We start from the raw sequence: 23,220 nt of genomic DNA, 5'->3' as shown, positions 1-23,220 counted from the left end.
AATCCCTTAATTCTAAACTCTTGCATTGAAATGTTGTAGTAAATACAATTAATATTTAAGATACAGTTCGATTAATCGAAAGCAACAAAAAATAGTGCACTCTCTCACCTTTTTTTCTTTCTCCTTTCTTTTGTTTTTCTTTTTTCGATTATATTTTTCTTACTTCCTAACTTTTGTTCTTTCTTCTTGAAAATCATTCCCTTCATAATTTCACCTCAAAATACTTTCTAGTTTACGAATCCGTTGTGATCCGACATTGCAGCTGTTTTTTTTGTTGGGAAATAAACATTTTTGAATATCGGCTGATACCAGCTACCCGGGGGATAAAATCAGCAAAATTTACCAATGAATTTAGCACCTACGCCTCAAATACATCGCATTAGCTTGCCTGTGAAAAAATATAACGTTTCGAGCATGAAAAACAAAAGTGTACTCACTTTTATTTTGCGATAACTAAAGCACGCTTTCGCACAGCGCCAACGCAACACGAAACGCCGACTTCGTATTGATATTTCGATCGATTAATGCAGTTTATCTCTCGGTTTAGGAGTATCTACGGTGCAATCTAACCTCGCTTGATGGAACTGGGCAGTTGGAGCCCCGACCTTACTGACCGATGCAGTTTTATGGGACCTGGAAGCGCGTCTTGCGTCGGAGCAACGTACGGTCTGAGAGAGTTATAAATTACGTCGAATATCAATCTCATATTTTCTCGTGGCGGATGACGGACGGTTGATGACACGTTAAGGGTGAATGATACAAAAGTCGAAATAATTAGAAATTGATCAAATTTGGTGATAATGTTCTTCAACATCAAGTGCGAAAACACAAATTTTTTCAAAATTTTCTTCTCTTTAGTTATCGAGTAATTACGCATTAAAGCAGATTTCTTATGCCCGGAATGTATACCTATATATATGGAAACGCTATGCTTATACACGTGAACTTTAGTGATCAATTACTCGATAACTGTACAGAAGAAAAATCTTAAAAAATTTGTATTGTCAAATTAGGCACTAAAGAATATGTTCACCAAATTTTATAAAATTCTGATCATTTTGAATTTTTTTATGTTTTTAGCATGGTTTAGCATGGCAACATTGTATCGCCTGTGCAATATATCCTTAAGGAGGGTGGCTACCGACGATACAATGTTGCCATGCTAAATCATGTTAAATACATTAAAAATTTCAAAATGATAAGAATTTAATAAAATTTGGTCAACATATTCTTTAGGGCCAAATTTGACAATACAAATTTTTAAAGATTTTTCTTCTGTACAGTTATCGAGTAATTGATCACTAAAGTTCAAGTGTATAAGCATAGCGTTTTCGCATATATTTCCGGGCATAAGAAATCTGCTTTAATGCGTAATTACTCGATAACTAAGCAGAAGAAAATTTTGAAAAAAATTGTGTCTTCGGACTTGATGTTGAAGAACATTATAACCAAATTTGATCAATTTCTTATCATTTTGACGAGTGTAGCCACCCTCCTTAAAACTATAATCGAAGAGACGACTTGAGAATTTTCATCGATTTTGCCTTGCAAATTCGTCATACAAAAATGCTCGAAGTGTGAGCCGACCTTACGCTAGGGAGAAACTGTAATCTAGTGCGAAATTTTCGTAAATCCATTCGATCGATGACTCGATATAAAAAGTAATGCTAGGTAAAAGTAAACAAAGTTGGTAATCCAGAGAACGGATTCCCATGGGAAGTTTGACAGCAACCGGAAAACCCAACGAACCTTGAAATTCATTGATTTCCTGTTTTCTCGTGGATCGGTAACGAAAATTCATCGAGCTCGGAGTAAAACTTATTTTCTACGATAATACTAAATTACAAAAATTCATTTGCTTGCTCGAAATAACTTTCAGTTGAGACTAAACGCTCGATTTTTATAAATTGGGATAAAAATTTTGTTTATCGAACCGAATCTCATTCGGTTGAACGAACTTAATTAATTGGAATTTAGAAAATAAATTCTCTAATCCACCGCACTTTTGACCAACTAAATGAGACTCCGTTCGATCAGCGAATTTTCTAGTGCCTAATAGCGACGCTTCTCATTCGAAAGAGTTAAATCGCACGGAGAAGAAATATCGATCGCTGTCATCGCGGCGTTTCACTTTTCACCTCCTTCGTCCGGTGCAATTATAGTCGAAAAGTAGCAGCAAAAAATGGGGAGTCGTTTTTACAAAAAAGAAGTAATTAAAAATAAATAATAATCGAACGAACATCGAAGATGATAAAAACTGGTCGAACAGTGGTCTTAGAAGTAGAAATTAAGGGCGTTCGACAGCGCTCGCTCGCGGGCGTTAGTGACATCCGCAGCTTTTGACGACCATGTTTTTGTATTTTTTGAGAATAACGTTGCTCTCGTCGAGGAAATAGAGTACGGAAATTGGGGATAGTTTGGTTGGTGCGCAACAAGGCTTGGGCACCTTGCCAGGGTTAACGAGATGAACGAGTGTCTGAACGATCGCATGATTCGTCGCATTCATGTGAGCGTTCAATGGAAAATTGCATTCACCGCTGCAGTAATAAGCGTCGTAACCGTCAGGCGCGATGATCCAGTCCTAGGTTGGAACAAACAAAATGAAAAACGTATTAAAAATTAATATTCATTATCGAGCGAGGCGTTGGCGTTTTTTATCCTCTTTCTTCCAATCTCAATATTCTCGTATTCATACGCATTCTTGGCATTTAGAAAAACAGCTAATATGCGCACCGCGAAGAGACGTCAAATAATATTGCGTAATCACCTGCCACTGAAGATCACGGAAGCTGACGTAGAGAGTCTGAATCTTGCACGTTCTCGAGTTGTACTGTATCGCCGGATCTGGGAGTTTAAACTTTTCATTAAATAGCCATTAAAACGACGCTACGGGAATTCGGGATAAACTTTTATTCTTAAGGAAGTTGAGGCATTAGAATGAAAATGATGTCATCGCTTTTAAACCGATTGCATCTTATAAAGTGAAGCGTAAAAAAAAAATCACTTAAATTTTCAGACAGTTTAGGAGCGTTGTTGCTGAGAAAAATCAATAACAATTTGGGCCAAATAACATGTAATCTTATGGAAGTCAAGATACATTCAGTGATATCTCCGTTAAAAATGATGCTATAAATATGAAATTTTTTGGGCAACATGAGCAAGGCTTGCTGAACAATGTCAATTTTTTTCAGATTTATTAGGAGATTTGCTGAGATTATATTAATAATAGTCTGTTTCCCGTGCAGTTTTTTGAGGCTAGGATCGTCACCGTTCGTGTTTTCGATTGAGCTTTCACCAGTTTTTCGTCTTTTTTTCCCTAACTTTTCTTTAAAGTGTATGCAACATTGTCAAACTGTAAACTGGCCTAACTTTTGAAAGGTACAGGTCATAACTTTTGGGTAAAAAAAAAGACTGTACAGCCTCAACTTCCTTAAGCACACGAAAAGCTTGACGACAAACATCGTGGGAATGGTGGGAACGATAATTTATCAAAAAAATTTATTTCTGCAAATATATTCAAAATGAATGGTGATTTAAAAATTTTAAACGGTTTATAATAATGAATTTTTTATGGTCACTCGTGTAGAGAAATGTGGCCAGGAGGGCTGGAGAATTTCGACTAAATTAATCGACAAATTAATGAGGAAAATTCACTTTTTTCAATGTTTCTCGGTTTTGTAGAAGGAGCAGCAACCCTTTTGAGTACTCGGAAGGATTTTTCTACGAAGAAAAACTGAGAATGATGATGAAAATTACTCACCCGCATAAGGATTGTTTCTGTAATCAAGACTCGACGAATCGCTCTTCTTTCGTCTTCTCGCTTCGCGCTTTTGTCTCGCTTTCGATTCGCGAATTCCCGAACTCTTGAAGAAACCCACCATGAACGGTTGCTTGTCGGCGTCACCACGAAAACCAACTATTCCTACGTCTTCCGGTCTCATTTCGTGCACTGTAATCACGAGAATCAGGGGAATATGTTATTATAGCTAATTGCAACTGTTGTATGCCTCGGCATTCGTCTACAGGGGGTTCCGTCGCTCACGCGGTCAGCCTCGTACCCTCGAGTTCATTCAAATTCGTAGAGTGCAAGATTTTTTGTTGTACTGTCAAAACGGTTGGAGTTGGAGCAAAAACCCATAGGAACGATTTTGTAGGGGAGAAAATTTGCCACGTAAAAGCTCCTCACACTTTTTTTCTATTTCCAGTTTTACAGCTTTGAGAGCCCACTGTAAAACGCCACGTTCCAGACATTTCTGTCCAAAGAATTTCTTCGATCTCCGACCAAATGGTCTGAGATACAAAAATCTTTGGAGAACCTTCATTGTGAGAAATTTCCCGTACTACAAAAATCGTCCCGCCAACTTTTTCGCTTCTTCGAACTGCAAAATGGCGAATATTCTAAGAGAATTCAATAGTTTTCATCACTTCGGAAAAGTCCTGTCCAAGAATTTTCTCAACTCGAGGATTCAGCTGTGAATTTCAGTTCACTTTGTGAGCGTCCAGCCCGAAAACGTTAACAGAGTACAAAGACAAATTTCGTGTTATTTTTTCGAACGTCATTGGATCGAAGTTGCTGGATTTTGGAACGATATGAAAATTCATGCCGCGCCGAGGACTCTCGGCGGAACCTCGAGGATAATCGTGAACTCTCGTTTCTAACGTTTCATTGGAACGTCGAGAAACCGTCACGTGCGTGTTTATTAATAGTCAACCTTCATGAATATTTAAGTATTTGAGAATCTCGAAACTCCCTCGGGGGTATTAGCGAGTCGTGTATGCATCGTCGATCACCCGGTTCTTACTTCGCTCGCTCGGCCGAGACTTTCAGCATCCATTCACTCGTTTCGTTCTTGATATAGTAACAAAAGGATACTTTTAGAGTAAGCGTAGATCGTTAACTCTGTTATCGTCGGACTAATAAGTATGAATATACCGCTGAAATAGAGCCTTAAATGCAATGATTTTAATCGAAGTTTATCAGTTAGCGAGGCGTTATTTTCGGCGTGAAACTCTAAAAAATGGCGTCTCCAAATTGATCGGACGAGTCCATTCCCGAACGTGTATAAAGAGACACCGGAAGCTTAGGCACGTCGGTGAATCTCGATTTTTTTTGGAAGTTTATCTCCCTGTCATTAAATTATCACTGCGCTTATAAGAGCATTTCCTCTCTCCCTTTCTCAACCTCTCATTTTCGGGTTTCTCTCCCTTTTTGTGGATGCTTCTGATTTCGTGGCAAAAGTGGAAATATGAAAATACAAAAAGCGAGAAATTCCAACTGCGAGCACGACCTGCCTGGAGCCTCCGAGAAGAAAATCTTCGTGGTGAATGTGCAATGACGAATCGGCGTCGTCCGCAAACTTTTTTCCAGTGCGTAATAATTCAGGGGTTCAGAAAATAATTCGGAAATTTGAAAAGGAATCTCAATGAGATTCCAGATCGTAGAGAAAACGATTTTCAACCAGGATCGTAAACTGCTCTATCGCAACCGAGATTTTCCTGTTCTAAGTCGAAACGATCCAAGTTCGGATAACTCAATTTCGAAATCTATTTTTAATGCTACTGACCCAAACGTCCATCGCGCGGTTCAAAATCGACCCAATGCAGCAACTATAGTCAAGAGACAATTCAAAATCAATTTTGAAATCTGGAAATGAGCCATGATGTTAGCCAATTAATTTATAAATCATTTCAACTCTGTTAAGAAAGATTTTTCCTAACGTGTGTCACCATTATTCTCGAAAATATTTCGGAATATTACACGGAGAAAACGAGGCCGAAAATTCTAGAGGAACATACTATCTCGAGGACAGTATATACATACTGGATTGCAGAATTTATTCGAACAGCAGTAATAACAATTGTTCTATTCACCACAGTAAAAAGACCAATGGACACACCTTTTATTAAAAAGACTCAAGACTCTTTTTCTCTATAAGCACAGTAAAAAATGTTTTCAGTCACTTCAAATTGTTATATTGTAAAGTATGCTTGGGCAACCCTAAAAAAAGTGTATATTCGTGTATTTATCATACACGGAGAGACTTTTATAGCAAAAATTACTATGTTTTTATAGTAACGTCGGACCACATCGATATTATAATAATAATCGCCACAGAGTGTGTCAAATAATGGAAAAGTTTGGGGAAGCATTACCACGGTTCGTAGTAAATAACGCGCTGTACTATATCAAAAATGAACACCGAGCGAATTTTTATAAAAAACATAGTAAATAATGAAGTGATTTGATGAAAATTTAGGAGATATGAAATTGCATAGTTTCGTATTTTTCCTTTTAGCACACTGAATTTTGCTCAATAACATAGCAAAATTCATGCGTCCACCAATTATAGGAGGCGTTGCGAGTATAAACATGGAAATTAACCAGTGGCACATAGTAAAATTTCAAGCAATTTGTCCAGTCCAATTCACCAATTTTTAACATTTCGCCAAAGACACGAGTGACATTCAGCAGATATCGATACATCGCTCGACGTAAGAATCTCGCAGACCTAAATTCAGCCTGTCGTACATAGTAAGATTTGAGAGAACTGATTTCGGCATCAAAATTATTATACACTTTGGTGAAATGTAATAGAATGGCGATACGGAGAACAGCGCTGCTACAAAACATAGAAAATTTTTCTACCAAATTCGTCGGAAATATTCGTATAAAAGTCTCTCCGTGTAGAATTAACTACGCTGACAGTGAAAATTTGTGATCTACAATAAATTCCCACTTATGGGTAAGTGACAGGATGAATAACACTCGAAAACTAAACGAAATATAGTTCTGACGTGCATCACTTTTTGCTATCCACATTGAAGGGTCGAAAAATATAAAAATTCAAAAAATACTGTGCTGTTTGTAACCGGTGGCTACGTACTTTGAAAATTTTTGAAAAATGATATATTCCTTGCTGTACAAACCGAATCCGTTTTCTTCGTGTATTGAGTTAAAAAATTTTCAATTTCGATTTGAGTTGACTCGCGTAAGATTCAATTATTCTTCGACCAATCGTGCGATTTTATTTGGTCTGACGGTGACAAGTCATTTAGTTCAAAGTCGTTTCCGTGTATCGTAAAAAAATCGTTTTTCACCACAAAAAACAATTTTTCTCTTACGCCGAATTTTCCGTCCCAGGGAAATGTGATCGTAGCAACAATCGAATCGAACACGGATCTGGGACCGCCGCGAACTCCGACGCAAAGGAGCTTCACCGCGAAGTATCGATTTCCGTCTCCAAAACAGTAAATTGGTGCTGAACTCGATGCTGATCGTTCGAAAAGTGTTATTTCCGTCCCAAAACTTCGTCCTCGAGAATCCTTCGAAGTTCGATGGCATTTGTTTATTCGCGAACGAAAAATCTCCCGCAATTTGCAAGTAAAGCGGCGCTGAGAGCATTTTGCCGATGAACTAATGATATTCCGTGCGTTTCTCGCGTCCGACGGGGGACGCGCACATGCCTCGTGCTTCGAATCGCGGAGCTCTGGCCCCGCGAGAGGCGAGTTCGTGAAAGCTGGTAAATTGGCCGCGGCGTGGAATGCGCATTTGCCGTGATTGCGGACACCTGCCTGCGAAGCCCGTTACAACTTTGCTCCAAGAATTCACCGCGGATCTCGCACCGATGTCTGCATATAAGCGCATCATAATAAAAACCATGAATCACCAAAATTTTCCCCTTTTTTATCTATATTTGAGCATTCGCACATGAGCTTCAAAAAATCCGACCTTTTCCAGTCCGCGCGTAAGCAAGATGCTTCTGCACTGAGAAAAAAAGTCCTCGCAACAACTAAATGTCTTCGGTTGATATTTTTGTTGCTTCGTGCATTTGACTATCACTAAATTTTTCTTTACGTTAATTAACTGAACGAGTGAAACCAAATCTTTTGTTCTAATGACTCGAAACATTTGTTCATTTCTGTTCAATATAACCGAAAATTTGTTGAAATGTATTATCATCATGATTTGTGCAAAATGACAAATAATTTTTATAGTCGAATTCTCTCTTCGTGTGGCTTAACTAAATCTTATCGATGACGAAGCAAATCAATTGTCTATAAAAATGTCCACCTCGGAAGAAGCTTTCTTTTTATACTCTCAATTTTTTGCTCGAACGGTGTTATCAACTTGTCAATTCAGCTGAAAGTTTCCTTACCACAAAAAAGTCTACGGAGATCCAACGTAAAATTATTTCCGTAGCAAAAAAAAGTCGTGCGTGTGGGACTAAATATTTGAGTCAAATTGACCATTTTTCAAGCGTTAGAACCGAATTTTTGTCTCAGCGTGCTTAATGAGAGAGTCCCCGGAAAAGCGTCTGAGCGAATGAAAACAAAAAATTCTTCGTTTCCTCTTTCGGTGTTCGTTCAAAGACGCTGATCGGACATTGTGCGTTGAAAGGGGAAGAAAATTGGCACGAGTCCGTGGCAAGGATCGACGAAAAGAATGGAGAAAATTGAGCGAAAATTTCCCTAGCGGCGCAATATTCGAGGAGTTCACTGTCCGACCGAGTCGAAGATGGTCGATTTAAGTGCCTCGATTTCTCCTTAATTTTCGTGGGAGGATACGAAATTATTTGGAAACCCCAATCCGCGTAATCCGACTTGCGTAAACAAATTGCGAGTGAACCGAAAGTGCAATCGTCGACAAAATTCTTCTCGAAAAGAAAAGGCGCACCACTTCCATTGTATGTAAATAAATGAATTCATGTATACGTGCACATATTAAATTGAAGCACGGTTCGTTTAGCGTTGTCATAGAACACGGATTAAATCTTATTTATTCCGATAAAAGTATCTCGCACTCTGCGTAATCAATGTACACACGGGGACGCGAGAAAAAAAAACAACAATATAATTGCCGCTAGAAAAGGTGGAACGTGTCGCAAGTAAAATGTGATCCGCGTGATCCCGAGCTGTGATATTAATACATAAAGTACGTAGGTGGTTCGACTCGGAGGTGTGACTCTCGGGTGTTGGTTGAATGCTTTTTTTTCTTCATTTATTTTCGTTTTTTTATTTCCATATGAATGCGTATCCCCTCGCATGTGTGTTATCTCAACGTATGCCTCGTTTTACTTTCGAAAGCGATCGGTGAAACGACGAACAGGCAGGCTCTCTCACGCCTCATTAAAGCAACGCTCTCGAGTATCGAGGATCGAGAAACTTTGTGGAAATTTCCGCGAAGACCAACGAGAAAATGAATCGACGAAAAATCGTGGAGATTTCGTTCCCCCCTTCGATCGGACTCGATTCGACTCGACTCTTTTCCCTCGTTTTAGTTATTCGCTGGGAATTTTTTAGCCGCTTTCACTCACGCACGTCCATCGGAAATGCCAGATTAATGAACGACACGTAAAAACTAAATGTCGAGCGAAATTTGGACGAATCTCGGCCTCCCCGCGAGACACTTTCGTCGACGTGTAGATCCACGGACCCGCGCGTCCGTGTCTGTGTTTGTGCATCGAATGATCAAAGGTAAACCGGTTGCTCGATCAAGTCCAGCAGCACGTTGGTTTCTCATGGAGGGAAGTAACGTAAGTAACCAATATCTCTGCATGTATATGCATATCGGAAGAGTGGGAAAGAGAGAGAGAGAGAGAGAGAGAGAGAAAAAGTGAGCGAACAGCGAAAAGATAAAAACAGCTGAGAGGAGCGATGGGAGTGACGCACTTCTTGCTGTAGAATGCGCATGCAAAAATTCCCGCTATACGCGCGGACGCGCAGTGGCCCGAAACTTCTGCTCGTCACTGTAAACCCTTTGAAAAAATCTGCATCCACGTTGGGCGATATAAGTGTGTGGAAAATGAATCTGTACTCGGTTTTGTGGGAGGGGAACAAATTTAACGTTGCTGTGCCTGCGGAGCAACAAAAATTCGAAAATTCGGGACACTTTCGATCCGCGTTTGAACCTAGCTGAGTTGAATATTGGTTGCGGATGAGGCAGGGACTGAAAGAACGTGCATTTGCGACGAGCAAACGTTCGCTTTTCAAAATCATCCCTTCTATATCCGTGTCTTTTATTTTTGGGACAGATTCAAAGTCAAAATTTCCGCTTCGACAAATGCTGGATAAAAAAAGGGTGGAGAAGAAAACGAAGATCGCTGAGTCAACGAGAGTTCGGTCGATTGTTCGTCACTCGGTTGAATTGGTCGACTGATTTTTTGTTGTATCAAGAAATATGCTTTCTCGGTGTGACTATACTGAGGAAAACCTTTTTTTAGCAATTGTAACGGGAAAGCAGAGCTGTGAGAATGGGAAAATTTACAAATGAGCTTTGCACACACTGCGGTGCGGTACTGACGGCTCCTTATTTCCCGGATAAAAACTGCTGCAAGCAGGAGAGTTTAAGGGGCCCACCCTAGTTAAACGAGCAAAGGAAATACTATTTTCACGAATTTCTTTTGACCGGTAAAAATTATAAATATGGATATAAAAATTGTCAGGCCTCAAAAATACACAAAATATCGTTTTTTATATTTATTTTACTCAGTTTTCGTACAGAAAAATGGGGGAGAAAACAGGTCCGATAAAAAGATGGGTGTGCGCTGTTGATTAAATCTCTGGAACGGATGATCGGAGAAAAAAAAGTGGTTTTAGATTCAGTAGGTAAATGGCTATAGCGCGTGTCATAAGATTTTTGATTTTTTTCAAAAATGACAAAACGGCTGGCATTTTTCCAAAAACCACGACGAAAAAGCACGTCTTTTCCATCGTTTTTTGCAACAAAAAAAAAGTTCGACTCGAAATTTCAAAATTCGTATGACACGCGCTTCAGTTGTGGTCATAAAGAACACGTGGTGAAATTTTGGTAAGGGTCGGTCGAATAGTTTCGGAGATTTGATCAACGAGCCCTCGGCAAACGTAATTTTGAGAAAAACGCGTTTAAACAGAGGCAGGTGCGCGGTGCGTATCAGCGCGGTCAGACAGTCAAGTAAACGTCGCCCAAAAGTGCACTCGGACTGCTCAGATCTTTATAAAATTTTAGTACGATACTTTTGAATATTTATACTTTCGAAAGATGCAATAAAAAAATCGATTTTTTGAAAATTATCATTAGAGTAGACCCCTCAAGATTCCGATGTTTTCGTACGTGTGAGGAGGTTGGCAGAAATGTTTGAAAATCGAATGGAGCGCGTGATTTCAAGAGAGGGGCCACTCGCTCCGCGTGAGGGCACGCGTAAAACTTTTACACAAGCAGGTACACAGTACATTGAGCGCGGAACTTCTCGCGGGCTTTGGTTCGCGCTCGTTCAATTATATTCGGCCAGCTGGTTGCGGAAGGGCTATATTTAGAGATTGATCGAGAGAATTTCGATGCGGTGCTCGTAGGCGTTTTACCTTCGCAGACAAGTGAACGTTTATAAATCTCGTTGAACATTCTCGATTGAGGAAGTTTCGCGATCCGCACTTGCGCCAGCGCCAATAACGAGAAACGCGCTCGAACTCCAAACGCGAAAATTTCTCGCTCCTATAAATGCGCGCGCCATTTAATTCATTTACAATACCGGAAAAGCTCAGATTTAAATTGTTTTGCTTCAATAAATATTCGATATCAATTGCGTCAACGATACGTTCCGACGTGAGAAAATTCTAAGTCAAGTTGAAGCTCAAACAAAAAATCCATCCGCTTTTGATTTCAGTGGAAATTCCAAGTGTGTCAATGCTCACCTTCCATTCCATTTTCATTGACTTGATCGAAAAATTTCATTAACACGCATGCCCAATATACAAATGTTCAACACAAAAAACTCCCCAGAAAAACAAGCAGATGCGGAAATTCAGGACGAGCTGAAATTGCCGTGCCCTCGAAAACTAGAGCCAACTTACCGGAACGATCTGCCGGATGCACCGAGAGGTACAATCCCTTGTTGCCTTCCGGGTTGTTGACCCAATGCTGCAGGGCTTCGGTGACGTTTAACGTCATCCATCCCTCTTTTCCTACCGTCGTATTCGTCGAATCTACGTACTGCAATTCTCGAGTGCTGCAGTGAAAAAATTAAGGCATGTTGAAAACACTTTATACCGCGTTTACGTGAAATTATTCGATGTGAGAAGTCTGAATAACCATTCGACAGCGACGACGATAATAATGATAATAATAATAATGAAAATTATCATAATCATTGTAATGTTGCATTGAAAGCAAACTCATTAGGCGACGTTGCAATTCCTCGTCAATAATGCACTCGTAACGACGAATATCTTATGCAACTATAAAAAAAACCGATTCCTCTAACATTCCTGCGGTTTGCAGTGAATCATAGGACGGTTTCATATTTTTCGTGATATAAGAATGGAGAAAGAAAAACTGAGAGGGTTAAAGGATTAGGAATTTTCAGTAGTGATTTCGAAGGAACATTTCCGAGTGTTTTCAAGAGATAAAGCACGACATCAATTCATTCTAATGAGACTTATTAGTCATCGAAAATTCAATGGTGAAAAAAGAGAATCTTGAAACAAGGAAGCGTTCTGACGCCAAGTATTAAAAAAGGAAGGCAAGACGCGCAGCGTATTTATACTGAAGATTGGCCGATTTAGCTTGGCTTGCAACGTTGAAGTGGTCGCCGTTCGTAGAGAATCGGGTTGATGAAAAAATGAAGTTTCCACGTCACAAGACTTTTGTTTTCCTCTTCAATAAAAGGCTTTGATTTTTAGCTGTAAAAGTAAGCTTCGATTTATATTTTCTTACACAAAATGAAACTTTCCCGATAGACACTTTTCAATTGCTAACGAATCGTGGTGAACGAAACGAGATTCGTTGATTCGGTAATACTTTTCTCATAAAATTCAACTCCACTTATCGGTAAGTCTGACATGACGAATAACACTCGAAAACGAAAGGAAATATAGTTCTGTCGTGCGTCACTATTTTGTGTCCACATGAGGCTGTTTCCAAGGGACGAAAAATAGCGAAAATTCTTGAAAAATAATATATTCCTCCCTCCACAAAACGACTCCGTTTTCTCCGAGTAGATAAATTGCCCTTTTTATTACTGTGAAATTCGACGAAACTATCCTTTCTTTACACCATTCACAACAGTTCTCATTTCCACCGTGTGCTGATGTACGTCCCAATGGAAAGATGAATTTATCGGATGTAAGTCTCTCCGCGTATGTTTCTATAGAAACGGGACTCTAATGAGGAGGCATTTTGATGCTACAGATTTCTAGGATGGAAGAATCTATCTGGAATTCGAGTGCGCTCCATTTCGATCGTGTGTGTATGTGCGTGGTTTGACGTGAGTGAGATGGAGAGAGAAAAAAGGATGGGTCGTGTCGCCAGTTTGTCTCGCGAAACACGCAAAAAATTCTCATACGTATTTATGCTATGCGCGTATATATATACGCGAGCGTATAAAATATAACCTGGAGAAGAAATATCAGCGATCGGTCATTCGGAGAAGAGAGGCATGTGAGAGCCGGGAGGAGAATGCGTCGAATATTTTTAGCGAGAAAAATGGGAGTTTGGAGGAGGATCGACGAGTCGTTTCGTCAAAGCGATTATCCTCGTAAATAAGAGCAACAACAGCGAGAGAAAAAAGGGAGTTAGGTACGATAGAAAAAGAAGGCGATTTCGAGGAAACGAAGATGCGCGGGTGCATACACAACCGGGAAAAAGAGGAACGATGCGACACACACGTTCGCGAATTTGACGGAAGAGCTGCGCGACACGAATCTTCGGGCAAAAAGTAAGGATGGAGAAAAAGGAAGGGATTGAGGTAACTCCTGTACTGCAGGCTAGTCAAATGAGTGCTAAATTTTCAAAACGCTTTTAGACCAGGTTTAACTTAACGATTAAATGTATTGTTAGTGGATTTGTATTACGGCGTATCTAATTGAGATGTAAAAATATTAAAAAGGCTAGTTTTGCAAAATCATTAACTGATAAATGAAAATTTTCACGCTGACACATTTTCACTGGTACTTTTCAAATAATTATCTGCGTTTTTTCATCGATTTTATTGCAACAAGTCTCATTTTGTTCGTCAACCGGTCCTCTGTCAATCCACCGTGTAGTTGTTTTTTTACCTTGATCGTTTCACCGTTGCAGATAATTGTTCATCGAGTAAAAAGACTTTTTCATTAACAATTTATCTCAGGAATGAGTTTAAAGGAAAATCTACGTGGTGAATTCGCAGAGGATCGGTTGAGGAACAAAATGAGACTTGGTGCAACAAAATCGGTTAAAAAATACAGATGATTCTTTGAAAAATAGCTGTGAAAATGTGTCGTCATGGAAATTTGCATCTGTCAGTTGATAGCTTTGCAAAACTATCGTTTCAAATATTTCTTCACGTTAATAAAATATGCTTGAATACATATATACTAACGATAAGTTTAATCGGTAGGTTGAACTTGGTCCAAAAGCGTTTTGAAAATTTAGCACTCATTTGAGTAGCATGCAGTACAGGAGTTACCTTAACAGCCCAAAGAGACCGGGCTTTCTGCCGCGTTTTATATTTCATTCGCATATACACACGCGCACGAATACGTACGTCTTAGTGTAATTCGAACTCGTCATATGCTCCAAGTTGCGTAGGTTAAATAACGCCCGCTCCAGACACGAGGGCAACCGCGAGGAATATCCACACGGAGACTCGTACACGCGTACCCGCCACTAATTTACCTCAATTTACGGAATAGCGTTTCCTGTACCGTATGAGAAGCTGAGAGAAAGAGAGAGAGAGAGAGCGAGAGGGAAGCGGCGCGAAGAAAAAGTTAGGTACGATCAGCGTCTTATGACGTGTCCTCGCACAAGCTTGTGTACGAAGTTTACATTGAAAGTCGGGGCTTTTTGAATGAGCCACAAGAGTAGTCAAGAGTGCGTGCGATTTCTCCATCATTTTTTCGTACCCAGTCGTATAGACCGGATGGATAAATCAGATGGCAATAATTCGAGTTCGATGTAAAGATGGGGGGAAATATCGAACGGCTGAAATGATTTGATAGGCGAGCGATGCGATTCGCAATAAAAATAAAAGCCGCTTCTACGATATCTTGCGGTTTGCTCAATGCTCTTAAAAACACGAGGAATAAAGCAGGCGAGAAACTGCGCGCACGAAGTGAGAAAGCTCGATCGAAGGTCGCCTCTGTGGGAGCATCGGAATCGATCCTTTCTCGAAGGACCTCTACCTGGGATCTCGGGATCCTGAGAAGCCACGTTCACCCAACGGACCCGACTAATTAGCCGTTCCTACCGATGACGATGTCAAAAGTGTACACGAAACGAGCCGAACCTCGTGAAACGGAGAGAGAAACGGGCCTGGAGTTTTTGAGCGTCGCAAAAATACGAAAATACAGTGCTCGATAAACCTCGAAAAGTGTATGGGAACCGGGAAGAAAAGATGCATGGAAAATCCCGTGATTATTTCAATATTCAGTAACGAACTAGCGACGAAAAAATCCCACGTGCGTGAGGGTCGAATTAAAATGAAATTGTAGAGATATGCTTACCCATCGTCAGTTTTAAGGAGCCGATAAGCAGTGATCGTGTACGAAGATCCTCGATTTTTTCGGTGCTTCATTTCCATGCTTCTGTAGAGCCTGAGCTCAGCGCCAATGATATTTTCGCCCGGTGGCACTTCGGATACGTCGAACCACAGCCTCTTGCCTCGCTCGTGTCTCACTCCTGGTACATGATGATCTGACGATAGAAGAAACAAAAAATCAACGCTCGCTCACGCTCTGCTTTAAGGGAAGCCACACACACGCGCGCAATGGCCCTTCGAAGAGTTTATTTTGCCAAACAGCTCGTCCAATGTCGATTAATAACAATAAAAGTCGGAAGAGAGCGATGGAGAGATGGGAGAAAAGCAAATAGAAATGAAATCCTTGATTCTATAACGAGCCATGGAAGATTCGCTGCGTGAAATCACTCTTTTCTTCCTTAGCCTCCACAGAAAACGAGCCCAACCTCTATAACTGTATACACGTTATACCTCTTGGCTCTTCTTCGAGCTCTTTCACTTTATCTCTCTTCTTCTTCTGCCGGGCCTTACCGTCTCATTCCCCAACCACTATACTTATACACGCTTAACTATCCCGACGATGCACACAAAGGGTGTCCGAGTAGTAAATCCGTTGACTTGGAAAGTCGCAAAATGAATTTAAACATTTGATGGACGATGAGAAGTGACCGTCCTGTCAAAACGCGCAGGCGGGGCCTCGTCTCACTCGCTGTGAAACGTTTCGTGCCCGTTTTCTATCACCGAAATGGAGTGAAGCAACTCGGGGGGCACTGGAAAGGCTTTAATGGGTTTTATGAAAATTCAATTGATCGGAGGTCCGCCTCTAATTGGGAGATGTAAGAAAAACTGCTTACCGCGGCGGGAGTCGGTTGAAAAGACATTGAGAAAAGGAAGCTCCAGAGGAGAGGTTTTGAGCGGAAGTCTGAGCTGGAGTCGCCGCTCTCCATTCTCCGAACACCCCGTATAAGCGCGTACACATGTACGCGGACGAATTTAGGAAGGATATAAGCCGAGGGCCTTTTCGGCTCGCTAAGTAATGCCTAATGTTCTTCCTCGGTTGGATAAGGGCATAAAAATTTGTTTTGTTTCTCGGCTCGCGTCCTCTCTCACTTTTCCGTCTTTCTCACCAAGAGACGTTTATCCGTCTCTGTTTTTGACTCTCTTTTTTGGAAGGTCGCATTCCAACGGCACCTGATTGCCGGGAGCAAAAGAGAGAGAAAGCCGGGGAAAGAGAGCGAGAGAGAGGAAAGAAACCGCCGGCGCGTACAGTGAAGAGGAAGGTCCCAAATCGGGGTGGTCCAAATAGCTCTCCGAGGCCCCTCGGGAACCGTTTCTGGGACCCCAGAGCGCCGTCAGGACTTTTGTTTTTTATCCCTACTCCGACGCTTCATCTCTTCCCGACCATTCCTCCTCTCGAGTCCTCTTTTTTCTGTCTTACTCTCATTCATCTCGCTCCCTCTTTTTTTTTTATTTCGATCCGGCACTGACTCATTAATCTCGTTGATTTCGCGCTAATTCGAGGTGTCTATCGATTTCACCGGGCCTCGCAACGCTCTCGTTCGGACTCGGTTATCACTGTGAGGGGGATTCTAAAGCGAAAACTCCATCGTCGATTGCCGAATTGATAAAACGTCCCGGGAAACCGGGACTTTCGTTCCCTTCCGCAGATGTTTCTTTTTGAGCGAAATTGAGCGAATAGCAAATGTCGAGAGAATTTTTTCACGATTAAATTATAGCGGAAAATCGCGTCGCAGGCTCGATGAAGCCCACGAAATTTAGTCCCGCGCCTAAAGGCAATGTCCGCGAGAGTATCGTCGTCGATTTAGCCGCGATTGAAATTCGTCAGAATGATTCGGAGGCCCCAATTAAGCGGAATTCTTCGATATAGTTTCCTTCGCGTTTGTGATATGAGGAAGCTCCGCAAGCTCGTGGCGTCGGGAACGCGGATTCGCGGGTGCCGAAATCTTTCGTTCTGCTCCCGAGTCGATTGTTAAATGTACAAGAATATCTCTCGACCCTCGAGCCAGAGGTAACAGAGACGGGAGCCGAAGGAGGAGCGAAAAGTACAGCGAGAAGAAAAATAATTTTCTAAATTGCTTTCATGACGCAAGCCATATTTTTCCATGCGTCGAAACAAGATTGTACCGCGCGAGTGACAGGCGCGAGACAACCGGAAAGCGCAGCAGCAGCAACGGCGAAAAGAGACGTGAAGAACGGAGAAGAAGAAATTGGGCAAGTTGAGACATTTTTACCTGGAGCCTTCGCCGGTTCTAACTATACTGCGAGAGAGAAAGATACATTGACTCGTCGCTGTTCGATTCTCTCAGCACTAAGACATATTCCACTCTTGCAAATGAACAGTCTTTTGAGATAAGAAAGACGAGATTGGGATAGCGATGAGTGAGCAATCGGCCCTTTTGACTTTCAGGGCTCGATATAATATGAGTTTGGCTATCCTCGGACACCGGGGCCCTGACGCAGAAACGGTGGATAATATATGGAGCGAGTTTCGGCTCCTCGGGCTTTTTCGAGAGATTCGATCTCCGTAGTCGGAGCTCCCATCGAACCTCCTCCTCATCCTCGTTTTCTTTATTTCCTCTTATACTTTATCCTCGTTCTCTCTTGTCCCGCGCGAGTAGCGGCCTCGAGCACTCTCGAATAGCTCAATTTTCGGGTGCGTGTGCGATCTCAAAGTATCATCGAGAGACCACAGACGTGGTCATGGGCTGTGCCCGCACCATCGACAAATTGCTAAAAACTCGTTCTTTCTCTTCCTCTCTTTATTTCATTCTTTTGCGCCTTTTCTCTTCGCTCCTTTTTCTCCCTCCCTAACTCGCTCGTTCTCTTTGACGTACCCGTGACAGTGTTCGACGTGTGATTTTATCAATAACCTTCGAAACAATCGCGAAACTCTTCTGGCAGATGCCCTCTTCGCTGCAGTTAATGTTAAGGTAGATCGTGCCCGAACGATCGTATTTTACGGGTGTCTAAATTCCATCGATTTTTACTCCCTCATTAAAGATATATAATCATCTCAAATTAATCTCAGAGTTATACATTCGAAATTGTAAATACATTTTTTAAACTTATACTTTTACGAATGAAATGACAAGTCGTTAATCAATCGGGAATCCATCACTGACCGAACCCCAAATTTCCCTCGTCCCTCACAAAAATACTATAGTTTTTTATATTAAAAATCGCTTCGGAGAGCGCAAAGGGAAAACACAAAGAGAATGAACGGAGAAAAAGGTATTAATAAAAAGACAGGATGCTGTGACGGGAATGGGCCAAGCCAAGAAGAAACAAAATGCCGAAAAAAATGTGAGGTTACGAGTGCTAATTACCAATTTCGTTCAATCTTTAAGGTAACATTTCTTCATTACTGGTAAGACAATCGTCTCGAATTTTTCCTCAGACCTGCGTTTTGTGCTTCGTCGTTATTGCGGGTACGTTTTTCATAAATTTCGTAAGAAACGTTTCATTCTCGTTATGTGGAAAGATAAACGATTTTTTACGCACAGTCCCTTCGACCCAGTGTGTTTTTCTTCACATTTAAGCACGTTTATCTAAATTTCAAGACTCGTTTAAGAAAATCGTTTGGTGCATGAGCTACCTTAATCGGCGCTTAGTCTCAATTAACCTCGCCTCACGACTTTCGTTGAGGTTTGAGCTACTTCGAAATTATTGAAGTAACGCAGTGTCTAGGGATCATCGTATTCGGAAATGGGATTGTATGAGAACGTGCGTATTCGAGCGTGGAGTTAATGAAAAAGTAAACAGGAAGTTGTAGCACTGCCGTGCAGCAGAAACACTAGCTTATAAAGTTATTTGAGAGCGGAGAAACAGAGAAGAAAGTTGACGCACTAACGAGGCTCCGAAGTATTCGAGCCAGGAGACAATTGAAAATTATAATTACAAGCTCGCTGCTCAAGTAGTGGATGAACCAAAGATTTGTGATCGATCGTGAAGAAAAAACTTCTGCGATATAGTGACGGAAGCGATAAACGACTCGTGGAATCGAAGCCTGCAACAACGTAGCGCCGAGCTGCTTCTGTAAACAAATGCGCCTCGAGTCTCCTCGCAATCCCATAAATTATCGTACGAGGAAACGTGAATCTTCGTAAGACGATGGCGTATACTTGAGAGAAATACGCACACGGAATATCAAAGTTTCAAAGCATCTTGAAAGATAAGAGAGCAAAGAATTCTCGTATAAAAACTGCCTCTATATATATCGAACGTGTTCAGCCTCGATGTCGCGCACGTATCGCCTGTCTCGCGACCAAAGAGAAAGAAAATCGAGAGAGAGAGAGAGAGAAAAATCAAGCGATCTCGCAAGATTTTATCCCCTCCGTAGTTGGATCTTCCCGCTCTGGTGCCCCTTCATCGAGCGTTCATTCACTCGAAGAAACGTCCGCGCGCACGAAGAAGGAACATTTTCTCAAAGCCTTTTTGCTTCGATGGGACCTCCGAATCTCACGTTCGTTTTCCCTTGGCGCGTTATGCCACGCGATTTAATCCTCACGTTTTTACGTAAGGTGGTGGGGAAACTCTTCGATCTTTTCTCATCGTGATTTATGGATTCTGCGTCGCTATCCCGTCGAGGAAGAGGTTCAAACCTTGGCAAAGTGGAGGAGGCTATCGCCGCTAAATACACATTATCGTGTCTATCGAAAAAAACAAAACGAAGAATTTTCTCTCCCCGTTTCGATCTCCGGGGCAGCATTCCCGCGAAGAATACTCGATCTTCGGGCACACAAGCGAGAAGGATTCCTCCACGCGCAACGATCGAGCGTGCCTACGCGCGCGCGGCAACACAACAGCGGGTCATCAGCCACGGGGAATCACGCGTTTACCGAGAGCTTCTTTACAAATTGCTTTCTTACCGCGATAACGGAAGAAACGATTGAAAAATTTCTCCAAACATCGGATTAAAAAGGAAAGCGACATCGAGTCGGTGCCACGCGAAACCGCCATTTTGCTTACGATCTTCCGTCCGCGTATGAACGAGAGTACCGATCGATCCTCAGAAACAGAGATTCGTGGGCGCGAGACGAAAGGACGCTGTGAGAAAACGAAGAGGCCAAGAAAATCGGCGGCTTTTCGGCCCCCAGGAAAAATGTTGAGCTACAACGAAAGACTTACTGTGCGCAGCGAAAGTCATAATGACGTCGCTCTGGTCGATCGCCCTGAGATCCTGGCCGGTGAGATTGAACTCGCCGGATTCGACATCGCGGCGATGATTGGCGGAGGTCAGGGCCGATTCGGCGTCGTCGTTTTCGCCGAGCGCCTGCTTCTCGTAAATATCGAGAAGAAATTTCGGCGCGGACCTTCGTACCTGAGGTGATTTACCGGCGATGCTCCTCGGCCTGTCCGGCAGCCCGAGAAGATTCAATATTTCGTGTTCGACCTCGCGTTTTTCGCGTTGGGAAACGACTCGGTGAACGACGGTCTGGTCGTGACCGTTGTCGATGTAGAGGCCGCTCATACGAGCCGATAACGCGATGTTCGTCAGGTCGACGAGCGTCGCCACGAATATGAAAATACCGCAGGCCTGGCCGCAGAAACTTCGCGGTCTTCTCAACATCGGCGCAGCCTCGAACATAACTCGCCGATTTGGATTCGTCTGTCAGAACGAACGAGCGTTTATCGGATAACTTTCGATGGATTTTATGCTCGTTGAGAGATCGAGCCTCTCATTTTTTATCATAAGAATTTCACGACTTTTCTTCCTCGTCCTCGTTTTTGTCTCCGGTCTTCGAGACCTCGCACCCTCCACCCCGGGGGTTGCCGCCCGGCGGTCCACTTCGTCGTTCGCCCGCTTCCTGCTTCCGATCCTTTCCCCGATTGTTCTCTTCGTCCCTGCTGATTTCACGTTTCCCGGGCTCCCCGGGCTAGCCTTCTCTAATCCTGTACCGATACGATCCAGTTCGTCGATTTTACGAAGCGCGTAGCGTTTCACTCTCGATTTATCTTCCGCGCGAAATGTGCAAAAGGAAGCTCCGCTTCTTGTTTTCCTTTTCAATGATTTTCAACGATTTTTCCCACGGATTTTCATCACTTTCAAAACACTCGAACGAGAACGAACACCACCGATTATTTTCCACGAGTGATAAAAAACCTTTCGCGTTTTCCTCGCTGTCCTGAGGCCTGAGTCTCTGCTCCCTCTGCGCCGCTTCGCGCCCCCTCGCAACGTCTCTTCCGATTTCTCGGACTTCTCGGGACTTTTAAGTTCAGCTTTAATCCAGCACCAGTGGACACTTTCAGAAACGAGGCTCCGGGCTCCCTTGGGCCACAGCGCCGATCAGCCGGTTTTAAAAAGCCCCGTATTCGCTCCGTTTCTCATCGCTTCTGATGGCCCAAGTCGTCGAATTCACTTCCGGCACACTTTTCTTCGTTGGCAGGCTTCACCAGAGACTCGCGCTCGTTTCCTACCGCTTCCATACTAATACCGATCTTCAGGGAAGACCGAGAGAGCCGGTCCCGCACGCGATCCGGAAACGAGGGCGGGGGCGAAAGAACGAACGTTTGCTGGGGTATTTCAGTCGGCGGAGACAAATACGGGGACGGTTGTTAAGGCGGAGATTGATAGGCAGAGAATAAATATGCTTAACCGGAGCCGCTACCGACAACTCCCGTTGACCGCTGGACTCTGAGAGCTGGCAATACGCAATGAGCCAACAGAGCCCAGAGCCGAGAGTCTGTTTGTCTGGGACGAGTCGCACGCGCGGACCGTGCAACACCAACGGCACACAAACGCGTACACGAACGCAGAGTGGACTTGTTCAATGTTGAGCCGCTTTGCCACTGCCTGGGCAGCTTTTGCTTACGGACTCTGCGGTGTGCTCTCCTCGAGTCTCTCGTGGACAAGTCCTCGTCTTTGGCCTCACGGCCTCACCACCGCCTTTCAGGAGCGTATTAAGTCTCGCGTACGCGTTTCTTCTTTTGGGCCCTCCCCGTTCGCTTTTCCTTAATTATGGCGCGATGCCGAGCGGAGACTTCGACGTCGCACCTTGCTCCTCATTTTAAGCAGAGACGAGAGGAGTTTCCCGAGTTTTTTATGGGAGCGATCGATTGGGCGGAGGTCAACGACCGGATGCCTCGCAACGAGAATTTATTTCCGTGCACTTTCTCGTCTGACGCGAGTCGACTGATTACCGCTTTCGAACGTAATCCGATCTACGGAAATGCGCGACACCCGAGAAGTCGCGTTTTCGGAACAAATGACAACGAATATCCGCGGCCTGCCCTGCGGAAAACGCGGGCACGAAAAACACGGTGTCCTCCATCGCAGTGCGACCGAGATATGATTTGGCTCCGAAGCACAAACGATTTTCGGATCTTGCTCCGCGTGAACTTCGGCTCGTTGCACAGCGCACTTTGCCGGGCACGCCGCTCTGTTTCAGAGCTCAAGAAATCTTGAGGCGAAACGTCTGTCGAGAAATCTCTTCGAAATCGTGCCCCCCCCCCCCCCCCCCCCCCTTAATGGGCAATGCACAATAGAATAACGATAAAATCCGACGAAACTCAAGTCGATTTTTTCACTCCGCAGTGAAAAGAGCACACGACGACAAGTGAGCACGTGGAACGCTGTATTTCGTCTTGACACGCGCTTCAAACTGGTGAAACTTGACGCAGGGACTGAGAAGCAATAATAAACGCTCCACGATCAGTTTATTGAGAAAAAACACTTCCAAGAATCTGCCCACTCTTTCCATCCCCCCAGAACAGTTTCAGTGTTATTTTATTT

The 23,220-nt window shown here is 42.9% G+C and overlaps 1 protein-coding gene across 1 annotated transcript; it reads right to left on the bottom strand.

Annotated features, from left to right (window-relative positions):
• Window positions 1-1,381: 1,381 nt before the first annotated feature.
• On the bottom strand, window positions 1,382-22,289 carry gbb (glass bottom boat). The gene is made up of 6 exons (XM_043414255.1): window positions 20,616-22,289; window positions 15,454-15,643; window positions 11,827-11,981; window positions 3,761-3,949; window positions 2,768-2,844; window positions 1,382-2,581 (listed from the first exon to the last, which is right to left on the bottom strand). The coding sequence occupies exons 1-6, from the start codon at window positions 21,073-21,075 to the stop codon at window positions 2,321-2,323; spliced, it is 1,332 nt and encodes a 443-aa protein (XP_043270190.1). The 5' UTR covers window positions 21,076-22,289; the 3' UTR covers window positions 1,382-2,320.
• Window positions 22,290-23,220: the final 931 nt, after the last annotated feature.

This window comes from Venturia canescens, chromosome 3 (genome assembly GCF_019457755.1).
Source record: "Venturia canescens isolate UGA chromosome 3, ASM1945775v1, whole genome shotgun sequence".
NCBI lineage: Eukaryota > Metazoa > Arthropoda > Insecta > Hymenoptera > Ichneumonidae > Venturia > Venturia canescens.
This window is presented reverse-complemented; position numbering and strand designations above follow the sequence as displayed.